General features: G+C 36.7%; 2 protein-coding genes across 2 annotated transcripts in view; one reads left to right on the top strand and one right to left on the bottom strand.

Annotated features, from left to right (window-relative positions):
• LOC101746355 (unconventional myosin-XV) overlaps window positions 1–8348 on the bottom strand; it is a 139262-nt gene extending 130914 nt beyond the window's left edge. Inside the window, exon 1 of the mRNA XM_038017028.2 lies at window positions 8070–8348. The gene's annotated coding sequence lies outside the window, so the exon portion shown is untranslated. The remainder of the gene's footprint in view (window positions 1–8069) is intronic.
• A 4219-nt stretch (window positions 8349–12567) lies between these two features.
• On the top strand, window positions 12568–13217 carry LOC692813 (G10 protein). Its single transcript, NM_001046660.1, is given in 2 exon segments — window positions 12568–12716; window positions 12829–13217. Coding segments are annotated over 2 exon segments (435 nt in total). The 5' UTR covers window positions 12568–12622; the 3' UTR covers window positions 13170–13217.
• The last annotated feature ends 1439 nt before the right edge of the window (window positions 13218–14656 follow it).

Here is a 14656-nt window from a genome sequence, read left to right as displayed (position 1 = left end):
TGATGGTCACTATAGTTCGTTAAATACAGCTTGATACGCGAGACAGTTGAACGAGTGACTTTTCGTTATCGTATCAAGCTATATCGGACAAACTATATTTTCGTCAACTGTACAATTACGGGTTTTAAAGTTCACATTTCCAGACATGAGGACGCGATGGGGAGTCTACAGGTTCAAGGTGGTGGAAGGCAAGAGATCACGGGGCCGGTCACCGACCAGCTGGACTGACATAATCAAGAAACTAACTGAGTCCACCAGGGACCAATGTACTCTAGACGCTTCGAACCGCCGGATCTGGAAGCGCATCACCAGGAGGTAATTCTCGAAAACTTTGGGAACCTAATTAATGCTTCTACATGTACATCATCAGCGCAACCACGACCACTCTGACAAGAAGAAGTAAATATTTCTTTTTAGAATGAATAAATAATAAACAGGATATTTATTACTCTCGGATTATAAATGAATTGATTTATTGCTCTAGCCAATTGGACTAGTTTACAGCTTACTTTGTATTATGTAGTAACGGGAGCCCCTAAGCATCACAAGACCCAACCTGAACCAACACCGGTTGTTATGACACATTGACTTTTCTTGCTCATACAATTACGTTCTATGCGCAATCAAACGGCAATAGAAAGATAATTATATAACTATGTGATAGTTTTTTTTTCTTGTCGAGTCCGTATCTCCTACGAGGCTCCCGCGCTAGTTGGGCGGTCCGCAGATGTTGGAAGCGGACCGCGGGCCCAAGGGATGGACTTTTGCGCCCTACCCACTAAGCGACTCCCCTGCACTCTTGCCCAGGCCCCTGATCCCCCCCGAGCCCGTGAGTGGTTACAGATACGTGTGATTTAACAGTGCTACAGAATATACACTAGAACATTACAATTAGCTACTAATGACATATGACATCTGGGCTGTGATTGGTGTTTGAATTAATACATTTTAATTGGTAATTTTAAATACAAATCTGGAACATTCCACAAATTAGTGATCGGATGATCATTTTAAGTCAATTAACAGATTTATAAGCCATTTCTAATTTATTGTTATCATTATTAATATTCATCAGTTTTCTATTGGGTTTGACAGCAGAATCTTTAAGGAAACTGGTTCAGGGTCCACAACCTTTAAAGTGGCGACTTTCGAATTTACTTGGTTGAGATGAGGCAGATGTCTCCCGATTAGATCATTTAGGAAAGCCCCATTTAAATCCTCTTTAAATAATTGAGTCACTACAAAACTGCTATCCACATTTCCAGTGAAAAATGACTAATGCATTTTATCTTTGCCAAGATTGCTCCTTCAATCTAAAAAAAATATTTGGAGCATTCTGGCCAAAGGGCCCGTCAAATTGATAGCCACAGCCGACTATGAATACAGGTCATAAACAAAACAAGGCTGTCAACTATATTGAGGACGTATTGTAAATGGAAGCTGCGTACGAGAAAGCAATTCCTTAGTTGCATTTGAGTTCACTGTTCGATTGACATTTCGTTGGCGCGTGCTGGTATGCGCGCCGCCGCCTAATTAGGACGTCGCATGTGCCTATTTAAATGTTTGTCGTGTGCCTATATTTTTTTTCGCAATTCGTACGGTAGTTTTGTTATATCTTAATCCGCAATAGGATAAATGTTTGCAATCGGTGGCAGCATACGAAAGAAGCGCGGCGTGTGATTTTAGTTACGATTTTAAAAAAAAATTGTTGGTTTTAAGTTAAAAAAAAATTTATATATTTTAAAATATGTTGAGATTTTTTTGCATGTATTGTGCTATTTTTATAAATTAATACAACGCTACCATGCCCAGTAGTATAATTTCAAAGATAGCGCTAAGTTCATCTCGGCAGAGTGCACCTCGTTTACAAACTACTTTTGTTTTTATAGTTTAATTATTACTGGTAGCCCTGAGGCCTTTCCAGTTTCAGCAGGACAGGTGGGGAAGCAAAGGCTCAGCCAGAAGGGGCGGGATTAGCTAACAGCTACCCGAGCAACTCGGAAGGAGACATAACAACTCGAGAGCAGTTGCTTCGCGGATGAATCTACCGGATCGTAATCGCGACCCGCTGAGAAGTTCCGACGAAAAAACTCAGAGGGCTGATGCATGGGTTAGGTTGGGGACGATCTCGACAAGGGACGAACCCTTGTCGAGTTCGACGAGTATGATTACCGGGGTCTCTAAGCCGGTTTCTAGTGTTAGAGCTGAAGGCGTCTAATGCAAGGGTTATTGGAACTGATGGATCCGTAAGGAAGTTAACAAACTACTACTTTAATTGCAGTATTATGCCATTTTCAACGCTGCGCTATTTTGATGAGTTTTGATTTGTTAGCTTTCTACTTACAGCTGGACGCTTTTTAAACTTGTACCCTTATAGCAGTGGTCGGCAATCCGCGGCTCGTGAGCCTCCGCGGCCCTTTGAATCCTTGACCACGGCTCTTCCACGAACTGTTTAGTTCAGGTACGGAGTATTACATATTATCTTTGCCTTCTCAACAACGACTAAACATTTTTGAAACACAAGGCTATAAAAACATATATTAAAAATGACTGAATAACTTTAAATTATCTTTATATTTGTATTTGCCACTTTGGGCTGCCGACTAATGCCCTTTATGATAGTTTTCCTTATCCTCTATATTGAAAACAGAATTCATTTGATAGCGTTTTATGAACTATTCGCCGGCAGCTTTAGACGAAGCGAGTTGTACGTGATTTATCACTGTTACTGTAAAATTCTATAATATTGTTATTGCGTTGTTCTTCATTGTTCGATGGATAAAAAATAATTTGTTTCCATTAAATATCTTAAGTCAAATAAACTCACGTCAAATTACAATGTAATAACGGCTATCTTTATACCGGAACTAAAGATAGGCAGTATGATTACACAAACCTGTGCCAGCAGAGACCATGTATGCGCGTGTGCACACAGCCTTATCTCGCCCAATAGAGCGCTCTTACAAACTTTGTAAACAGTTTCCAAAATATACCATAGAACACAATCTTTATCCTTTCATCTCAGGCTACGACATTCACGTACGTGCGTGGCTAACCCGTTAGTGTTTGTGAAATATATTTTGAACGTTGTCTGCTTCTAAAGTTATATTGTGTTGCACAACTGGTTGGGCCGGTGTGGCCGCTAATAATTATTAAATTCGTTTTAAAATCTGAATAAATGAGGTCGAAAAATTATCCCACAAAAACGCCAGTCATGGTAAACATTAACATCGACTTTAGGTCCAAAACCGTTTGCTTCTTTCGCCACTTTCATTCATACGTCGCAGGCACACTCGTATGACTATGGTTTTATGCAGGACTTTAAAAAAAAGTTGTAATCGTGACGTAATCATTTCACTTCTGATTAGATCGTAATTTGTTTACTACATTACATTACGTTAATAATTACAGTCATTGAATAAAAAGGACTTAAGTTTCTACTTTTATGGTACTTAAGTTTATAGTTTATTATTTATAGTGTTTCGTTTTAACAAGTAAATGTTAAGTCAATATTATTCAATATTTAAAAGGACAGTAAACTTTTTTTTTCTATTAAGTTAGACTAGAGTTTAAGGATGAGTCATGAACATAGCCAATGCCGTAAATAAAAACAAAAAATACATAAAGGATTTTTTGTTCTTGATTTAGTCTGAGACTCCAGTTAACAGCAAGTTAATTAACTAAAAACATAATAAATAGATACTGTCAATTGTAAAAGTCGACTTAAACACACATAAAATTGAATCTCTTAAATATCGCAGATAAAAAATGTTTGTTACAAATTATCATCGAGCTCCGAAATCAAATTTTAATTGCAGATGCGTGCATGCGTCTAATTCAGGAGCAGTGAGATATCGAACTAGCTGCGAAGACGAAATAAATCGGTGAAAACCCGTTAACCAGTCTAACGTCCATTATTGATGAGCATCATCAAACGCTTTCTACGCTTGTCTCTCGACACGACACATCGGAATTACTTAAAATTTGTATCTGTTCTAAATCATGGCTGGTCAACGAATGATATTTAAATAATTTAACCATTATTATTCGAAGTTTTGCCACTTTTTACCAAGACTTCTGAAAAAGTATAGTAGGTAATTGAGGAGTTGCCAAAGTCAATGTTGCACATTTGTATTAGTTAGGCGCTGAAGTAGTTGAATGAAGGGACTTACTACAGTTCAAGGTTGTGGATACAGAATGTGTTGACGACTGATGACTGATGACTGTCTTCTTGCGACGCCATTGTTTCCAGTGTCGAGTTTATAATAATCTTCAAATATTAAATGGGTATATTATATTCTGTTATTTAAAAAATTATGTGTAGCGAAACGAGATAAAGTTAATTTATTTGAGTCTGTAAACAATTGGGATAAAATTATATGAAATGATATGAGAAGCCACGTCCAGCGGCTTTATTTCATTTTTCCACACTGATACACTTTCACAATTTCTAAAAGGTTAATAAGTCGGATCATTAATGTAACCTACAGAAACTCCTTCGCTTCGCATGTTCCCGCCAAAAAGTCTGACAGTAAACGCTACAATTTACGTTGTGTTATCTATGGACTCAAGTATCTATATATCTACTAGGCATTTGAGTTGATTTCCTATCATAAAGAAAAAATTAAAAAGAACCAGCATCATAATCACCATAGTTGTTTTGATACTATCAGTGTTCGCCCAATGACCGATATTTACTGACACCTCAATTTAGGGATTCATCTTATTTATTTATTACAGTTAATCTTTTGTTTTTATTTTGAAAAAGCATTACCGTTTTCAATCATTTGTTGGCAAATTTAAGCATGTAAATAGTTACTAAATAAACAAAAGACAAAACGGAATAGGTTGAAAAACGGAAGTGAAAAAGTGCTTAGCTGTTTTGTCTGTTGAAGAGATCAAACCTACATACAAATTTTGGGACATTTAAACGCGTCAAGCCACTAGGCACGAATAAGGAAAAAGCAAAATCTGTTGATGAGAGAAAAAAGTCAATTAGAAAAAGAAAATGTTACTTTAAAGTATTTACGTATTATACAGATATAAGCGTAGGTTCTCAAAAACCTTCACAGCTGGTATACACCTCATACAGTCAAGCTGTCTACGAGTAGATTATAATTAGGTGTTACACGGTGTTCGGCATTGACCTTATTTCTATACTGTTTAGTACTCAACGACTTGCGAAACATTTGTCTTATCCTTTTAAATCTCTAGATATTCTCTGGAGAAGTTTTTATTTGATTAATGATTTAATTTAAGCTCCAATTGAATTGTGCACTCAGATAGACAAGACGTCAATCTTTCCATTTTAGTATGAAAATCGTGGAAAATCTTTAAGCATTAATTTCACGATATATGATCAATCTATCACTATACTTATAAGTTATGAGTATTGTGTACGGAATATTTCAACGTAATTTTCGCCAAAATCGAGAGGATCGATGAATTTGAAACTTTGAAATCAAAATTAAATACCGATGATAATATACCTAATTATTGTCCTAGTCTGCACTGCCTAGTAGACCAGAATAAACAGAAAAAAAATGGTTTAATTTTTGTTCGGTTTCATCTTTACTATGGTTCCTCCAAATCAATACCTGCATATGCACGTTTTAAAACCAACAATACTCTGCTAAAATTTTCCAAAAATTTTTATTATCAGAATTGGTCACATCAAATAGCATGTTTACGATAAACATATTTTTTATTACTCTTGTAGGTAGACGATCATACGGCCTTCCTGGAGAATTGTTACCGTCGCCCATGGACGTCAACAATGCCATGGGCACAGCCAAACCGCTGCCTACAATCAAGTACTACCCACAAATGTCGTTTGAAGAAACTTAGCATTGCTTGTAAAAATACTGAACTAAACTAAACTAAAATATGCCCGGACGATGGTACTATCTCAAAGAATACTTTGGAACCTTTTGAACTTGGAATTAAATTTGAATACTTTGGAACTTTTATTGGTAGTAGGACGTCTTGTGAGTCCGCACGGGTAGGCACCACCACCCTGCCTATTTTTGCTGTGAAGCAGTAATGCGTTTCACTTTGAAGGGAGGAACAGGCGTTGCACTGCAAAAACGGACACCTTACAACTGATATCTCAAGATGGGTGGCGGCATTTACGTTGTAAATATCTGTGGGCCCCGGTAACCACTGAACACCAGGTAAGCTCGTCCTCCCATCTAAGCAATAAAAAACAACTCAGGTATTTCTGTGTGGAACTGACTATAGTCGTAAAAAAGCAAGGACCAGTTGTACAGTTGTGTTGTGCCAATTACAAGGGCGTTATCGTTTCGTGTTCCAAACCGGAATTCATAGTCTTAGCTTTGCATGTACCTATTAGTGGAGTTAAATTTGCTGCAGCTGTATTATCTACATTCTTAAACTATGCACTACCGATTTTAATAAATTCGTGAAATCACAAATTATAAATCAATAATGGGAACTTTCTTTTTATATTTTTTATTTATTTCCTAGATGGATGGACGAGCTCACAGCCCACCTGATGTTACATGGTATAGTTACAACGGCTGCCCCACCCTTCAAACCAAAACGCATTACTGCTTCACGGCAGATATAAGCAGAGTGGTGGTACCCACCCGCGCGGACTCACGAGAGGTTCTACCACCAATAAAGCACTTTGGGAACCAAAGACTGATACATACTCACACAAACAGCAAATAAACTTGTTTATCGCATTAATGTTTAGCACGATGTGGGAATCGAACCGGCGACCTTCAGCCCAGCAGCCACTGAGTCAGCTCAATTAAAATTATTGCATCTTAAGTACCTTACTACCATCGAACGTAGACGGACTGAAGCCAAAAACTGCGATAAGTTATTTTAAAAGTTCAAGTATTGCGATGATACATTGCAAGCTTTATCTTTGGCAACGCGCTGTATATAAGTGAAGTTCCCTCTTTTTTCTTTATCTACCTATGCTGATAGCCTTGAGAGGCTATATCAGCTTTTCCCTAGCGTGTAGGTGAGTTCTCGGGGCTCAAACTGGAAGTGGAGTTCTCAGTGATAATAATTAACTCTGTTCCGGTGGCGAGTGTGCCGTCTCTTAAGATTACGTGATTTACTTTAATAATTTCTCACAGCACTACCCATACTGTTGTTAGTTTGTACAAATTTTTTTAACCCTCAGAGACAGCCCACTGAGTTTCTCGCCGGATCTTCTCAGCGGGACACGTTTCCGATCCGGTAGTAGATTCTGCGAAGCACGGCTCTTGCTAGGGTTCGTGTTAGCAACGTCGTCAGGTTTTTTGTTTTTTTTTTTTCCTTAATCTTATGTTTTATAATCTTGGTCGTTTTGATTCTCGTTAGGGATTTATATGTGTTATATGTAATAATAGTTACTTTGTTTCTCTATTTGGGGAGTATGTTTTCTGGCAGATCGCTATTTGATATGTTTCTGTCCAGATTACATATCCCCGTGACGTCGTCAGGTTTGAGCCCCGCGAGCTCACCTACTAGTTAAGGTTACGCTGAAATAGCCTCTCAAGGCTTCTCTCAAGGCTCTCAAAGCTTAGGTAGGATAAAAAAAAATACAAATTTATTAATTTCAAGATGATTTAAACACTTAATCTTGTAGTATTATGATAATTTTGATTTCGTGCCAGTCGAATAATGCAAAAATAGTTCAGATTCTATTCGATTAACAATATTACCTTACAAAGCACCGACCATTAGCGTAAAAACAAACCTATCTGTTGGCTTGGCGAACGGATTTGGCATCAACTTCCGCGAGAATCGGAAATCGGGGAAACTTAACGGTGTCCTTCGAGCATCGGACGTGTGGTTATCCTATTATTGGGTAATAATTAATTTATTTTTTAAATAGACTATTTTTTCTGTGATATTTACGTAATTAATAAAAAAATAATTTAGATTTAAATAAATATTGAAGAATAGCAATTTCTAACTGTACAATCCCTCTTAGATTCGCAGCCATATTTATAGTGTTGAATGTTTAAAAAAAAGTAAGTAACATGTATAACGCAAAATCAACGTCACCCAGACACGTAGGTAGGTACCTACAACTCGAGACAACTTACAGGTAAATAAGCGACGATACACCGGAGTTCCTTGAAAACCTTCGTCAACTCTCACAAAACTTCATAACAAACCACATAAAACACAATTGTCGCAATATTATTCACTTATCGATAAATAGATAAACACTTTTGATTGAGCAATATTCACACATATTTTGTTGTTTCGTTTTGGCAATCGTCACTCCGCGGTCACCACAACGCTCTCCGAGACAAATAAAATGACTGCTTACTTTTGCTTCGCTCGTGGTTTGGTGCGCGAGCGCAACACCGCATTCCACGAGTACTAACTGCTAATCGAGGCACGTAAACTGTAGTTCTCTCTCTCTAACTTAACTGAGATTGCGCCGAGAAAAGAGGATGCGAGATCTGCGTTTGTTTCTATGTTGATAGGTAGACCCGTTATTCATACCTATGCGCGTATATTTTAATGAAAAAAATAAAAAAAATGTGAAATAAAGTTACAAATTCTACGAAATTTACCACTTAGTTCTTAAAGGCTACAATTTAGTCATAGTAGGTACTTATAAATTTCTGACACAATATAATATTTTGATTAATAATAGTAAGTGTATTTTTTCAATTAAGTAGGCTTTACTTTCCTAATCAACTACAGATTCTTAGGTACTTGTATATTGTATAATCACCGTTTCACAACCATTAAAAGAAACAAGAAATTGCAAGTAAATAAAATATCTTTCATAAAAATTAAATTCTTCTAGAACAAGTTATTTTGTGTAGCAATAGCAATGTAATCACTTATCAAATAAAATTATTCGATGTTATATCATCCATAGTTTCCACATTAGATGTACCTACAGTGTGCGAAAGTTTATCAAACTCTTCAATCATAGTATTTTAACACTCACAACACTCTTTCCTTACATTTATTTTATGAACAATTTGTCAGAAAAATAACTCAAATTCTTGACTATTTCTCAAATTATATAATTAGGTACAGGTATCATTTCTGCTAGGTAGGCTAGGTAGTAATACCTAAAATATGCTTTAAAGGCAAAAGTAGAACTTGGAATTTTTTTTAAATAATAAATCAGTAGAAATAGCAGTGGCATTTTAAAATTAATACATACATAGTTCTAAACAGTCAAAACCTTTAAACAAAACGCCTGTTGTGAGTTTCAAGCAGAAAAAATACTACGATCGATAGAGCTTTTAAAAAGATGGCGGCTAGAAAATTACCTAGTCAGGTCATAAATTCTGTCACATGTTTAATGTAAAATAATTGAAACAAGTTTATTCATTATGTAACCATTCATATACCAAAATGAACTTAACAAAACATAGATTCTTATGACACTAAAGTTTATTCAAAATGACCTCCGTGATTTTGAATACAGGCCTTTAATCTGCGCGGCCAGTCGTCTATCGCAGCACGAACGAGGTCCATGTCAATATCAGCGGCTGCCTTAATCAAGGATGTCTTGAGTGACTCCAAATTGGGATGAGGCTTTGAGCACGCCTTTTCCTCCAAGTGTTGCCATATCTTGTAATCTAACGGATTCAAATTTGGACTGGAGGAGGGCCAGTCTTCGTGCCGGATGAAGTCGATTTCACGCGCCGCCAGCCAGTCTTGTGTGCTCTTCGCTCTATGAGCTGGCGCCGAATCTTGTTGGAATACCCAGTGCCTGTTATTGAACATGGTATGAGAAACAGGTTCCACAAGGTTCGTCAGGACTGTATTTTGATACACAACTGCATTCGTTTTTACACTTTTCTCACAAAAATGTACCTCTGTTAAGCCCCAATCAGAAACTCCCAACCATACCATGAGCAAGGATGGAAAATGACCTCGTTGGACACGCAGAATACGGTTGCTCGCTTCTTCACTACTGTGTGCGTACACCTTATCATTTTGTTTGTTGTAGCTCTCTTCTACGGTAAAAATTTTTTCATCCGAAAAAAGAATTTCCCGATTTTTTTTCCCGCGTACCGCTTCAACAAAGCGCGGCATCTCTTCAGTCTCAGGTCCATTAGACGAGCATTCAAACGATGTCCTGTTTTTCTTCGATATGCCCGAAGCCCTAAGTCGTCATTTAACACCCTTTTCACCGTGGTTCTGCTTAACTACATCTGAAGGGCCAACAGTTTCTGCTTACGTTTGGGATTTCTTTGAATTCGCGCCTTCACAGCTTTTATCACTGCTGGAATCCTAACAGATCGAGGACGACCACTTCTTGACCTGTCATCTACACTAGAGTCTTCATTGTATCGTTTGATGGTACGATAAACGAATCTTTTGGTTATATTCAAATTTTTCAGTATGTTAAAAATTTGAATTGGCGCGTAACCGCAACGATGCAACGCAATAACTGCAACACGGTTTGCAACACGGTCTTCTTTAAGCGTCCACTCCATATTTAAAAATGAGTAAAATTCTATAAAAGTATACATTTTTATTTTCATGAACAATTCGAAATTCGAATTCAATAAACTTTTTTGTGGCCAGCATTCTAAAAGAAAAGTTTTTACTGTGTGACAATACTTATGACCTGACTAGGTAGATATGCATATACATTTTTATTCTTTTTTTTAATAATCTTTTTAGGAAAGCCCGAAGGCCTTTCTAGTTTCACCAGGACAGGTAGACGAGCAAAGGCTCCGCCAGGAGGAATGGAATTTGCTAACAGCTGCCCGAGCGCCTCCAAAGGAGACCTAAAAACTCAAAAGCAGCTGCTTCGCGAATGAATCTGCTATCGGATCGGACGCAAATCGCTCAGAAGATTTTAAAGTCATCGTGGTCTAAAGGATAAGACGTTGATGCACCGGTTTACGAATCCCAGGCGGGTACCAATTTTTCTAATGAAATACGTACTCAACAAATATTCACGATTTACTTCCACGGTGAAGGAATAACATCGTGTGATAAAAATCAAACCCGCAAAAATTATAATTTGCGTAATTACTGGTGATAGGACCTCTTGTGAGTCCGCGCGGGTAGGTACCACCACCCTGCCTATTTCTGCCGTGAAGCGGTAATGCGTTTCGGTTTGAAGGGTGGGGCAGCCGTTGTAACTATACTTGAGACCTTAGAACTTATATCTCAAGGTGGGTGGCGCATTTACGTTGTCAATGTCTATGGGCTCCAGTAACCACTTAAAACCAGGTGGGCTGTGAGCTCGTCCACCTATCTAAGCAATAAATAAATAAATCCGATGAGAAACTCAGCGGTATGATGAGCTCAGCTGATGTATGGGTTAGATTGCACGATTTCGACGATTAGATACACAAGACAGTACAATAAGATTCACCATACAAAAACAGTAGGAAGTGGTCAAATTTGCACGCTTAAATGTGATTATATTGCTGAGGTGGAATCCGGATTTCCACAAAACTTGAAAGATAAACCAGAGAAAAATGCCGATACTTAAAAAATGAAATATATCCTTGTTTAATATCATCATCACACGTTTTGTTTTTCACCCAAAAGTTCACATCTTACTCCTGGGCTCGTTCTGTTCTTTAAACGGACTGAATATATTAGAATAAATGGTAAATTAGACACATTACCCTCCGTGGCATTAGTATCTCTGATTATTCAGTTATTCTTTGGTATTACATAATAATATCTATCCCCTTAATTCCTATTCAGGATACCATTGATTTTGGAGTACAGTACTACCAAAAAACTACGCTCTCATGTTGAAATTTATTTCCGCTATTTAATGCCGCTATCAACCTCGAGATCTACCGTTCGAAGATTTAATTTTGTTGTCTAATTGCTGTCTAGCCTTTCATTCCCTAACGAAAAACAGTGTGGCGTTACAAATAAACAGGATAGTGGTTGGAGGCTCAAACTCTCTACCACAAGTAATCAAGAAAATTTTAAGTTATCATCGTTCAATATGAATAAGCGCCAGGCTTATTCATATTGAACGATGATAACTTTGCCATCGCTGATTATTGGCACGTTCGAAACGTTTTGTCCTGTTGTGTAAAAAAGCACAAATTTAAAAAAGTTGATAATCCGACCGACAACCTTGAAAAATTGGCTGTAGTGGGCAAGGTAGAAGGTAAAAGACCCACCGGCCGGCCGCCAAACCGTTGGTCAGATCAGGTAATTGCGCTCACTGGACTCTCTGTTGCGACCGCCCTAAGAGAAGTCTAAAACCGAAGGAAATTGAAGCTGATGGTACAAGGAGCCATAAAGGGCTTTCAGGGACACGACCTTCCGCAATGAAGTATGCGACTAAGAAGAAGAAGATAATCCGACCGTTAAGATAGGCGAGGGAGGACATAATAGTTGGACATAGTTTCTAAAGGCCATTGAAATCTCAGTAAATTAAATCCATTATGGTAAGAGGTTTCATTTAATTCTGCTAAATTTCCCTTTTCAAATAGATCTTCTTCGACCTTTACAACATATATGGGCTAATTTCCTTTTACCCGTTCTTTAAAAAAAATATCACGCCCAACTGTCATTCATGTCGCCTGTCACAAATTTAGAAATACGGGCTGTTTTACGTTGTCGTTGTAGAGTAAATGAAAATTAAAATTCTTTAAATCTTAGAAGCCGATTTTGTTGAAGATATTATAAAATGCCTAAGGTTCGTCGCAGTAGGAAACCACCACCAGAAGGATGGGAATTAATTGAGCCAACACTTGAGGAACTTGAACAGAAAATGCGAGAAGGTATTGAACATAGCCTCAACAAAATATTGTTGTTTTATTTAAAAACAATGATAACCTAAAAATATTGGATATGTTCCTTGAAATGATGTTACTTACTTAAATATATTTTCAGCCGAAACTGAACCGCACGAAGGGAAACGAAAACAAGAATCCTTATGGCCAATTTTCAAAATACATCATCAGAAATCGCGTTACATCTATGACTTATTTTACAGACGTAAGGCCATTAGTAGAGAACTTTACCAATATTGCTTAAATGAAAAAATAGCTGACGCCAATCTTATAGCGAAATGGAAAAAGACTGGGTATGAAAATTTGTGTTGTCTTCGCTGCATACAAACTAGAGATACAAATTTTGCAACTAATTGTATATGTAGAGTTCCGAAGAGTAAGCTGGAAGAGGGAAGGATTGTTGAATGTGTCCATTGTGGTTGCAGAGGTTGTTCAGGATAGAAATTAATAAAGTATTTCAAGGACTAGTGTTGTAATTTAATTTGAAAGAAAAAAATATAATGTACTTTTTGTATTGATAAAGATACTCTTTTGTATGGCTTGTATTGATATAGGTATGTGTGGTTCTGTGCATAAAATTCGAGTACATGAGCACAAATGCATCATCTCACTATCTTGGATTTGATTGAAAATGAAATTAGTAGAATTTAAGCTATACAATATTTCTTCAGTTTTTGAGTTTTTTTATAATTAAAACTACTGACTAGTCTCAGTTTTAATGTAAAACTAAAGTGGTGAAACGGAATTAATGTAATAACAATATTAAGTGATAATAATCCATAAAAGTAGTTTTAGTTATATATTCTGGCATGAAATAAATCATAGATGGGATTGTTTTAAATTTGCTACTGTGAAACTGTATAAATGAAACTGTAACACATCTCAATAAATTATCAATATTTTAAAATATGGAAATAATAATATAATGGTATAATAAAAACCAAAATCTCAAATAAGGAGATTATTGTGAATCTTGCTCAAATTCATAAAAACTACATTGTGACTAAGTGGTATTGTTTCAGTTTTGATATTAATCTACTGTTATTGCGCTTAAGCATTACTTTTGAATTTTTATTCTACATTAATGTAGATTAAATAATAATAACAGCTTTTACAGAGACACTTTTTTCAAATGTTGAACTGGACTAATTTTCATAAAACACAATAGTTACAAATATGTGTTAAGAACAAAACCTTCATTATGTAACTGCATTATATTGTAATGGCAATATTTTAAAGTCATGAAACACATATATTCATATTCAAAATTGGATTAAAAATTTTTTTTTAACTTTGAGCTTGTCAACTTCTTTTACTTAGGAGACTTCAAAGTGCTATTAACAGATTTAAACAATGTACTAATAAAAATAAAGGTAATAAAATTATGAGGATCATTCAAAATTATCACGTTCAATTTGATGTAAAAATGTTGATATGTATAAAAATCTACTGCTTTACAGCAAACATAGGCAGATGATTGTTTAAAATATAAGAGACTCAATAATATATTTGAAGTCGTCGTGGCCTAACGGATAAGACGTCCGGTGCATTCGTGTTGGCCGATGCACCGGTGTTCGAATCTCAAGTGGGTAACAATTTTTCTAATGAAATACGTACTCAACAAATGTTCACGATTGATTTCAACGGTGAAGGAATAACATCGTGTAATAAAATTGAAACCCGAAAAATTATAATTTGCGTAATTACCTACTTGTGATAGGACCTCTTGTGAGTCCGCGCGGGTGGGTACCACCACCCCGCCTATTTCTGTCGTGAAGCAGTAATGCGTTTCGGTTTCGGGGCAGGTGTTGTAACTATACTTGAGACCTTAGAACTTATATCTCAAGGTGGGTGGCGCATTTATGTTGTGGATGTCTATGGGCTCCAGTAACCACTTAACACCAAGTGGGCTATGAGCTCGTCCCATC

This window comes from Bombyx mori, chromosome 17 (assembly GCF_030269925.1).
Source record: "Bombyx mori chromosome 17, ASM3026992v2".
In the NCBI taxonomy this organism is placed as follows: domain Eukaryota; kingdom Metazoa; phylum Arthropoda; class Insecta; order Lepidoptera; family Bombycidae; genus Bombyx; species Bombyx mori.
This window is presented reverse-complemented; position numbering and strand designations above follow the sequence as displayed.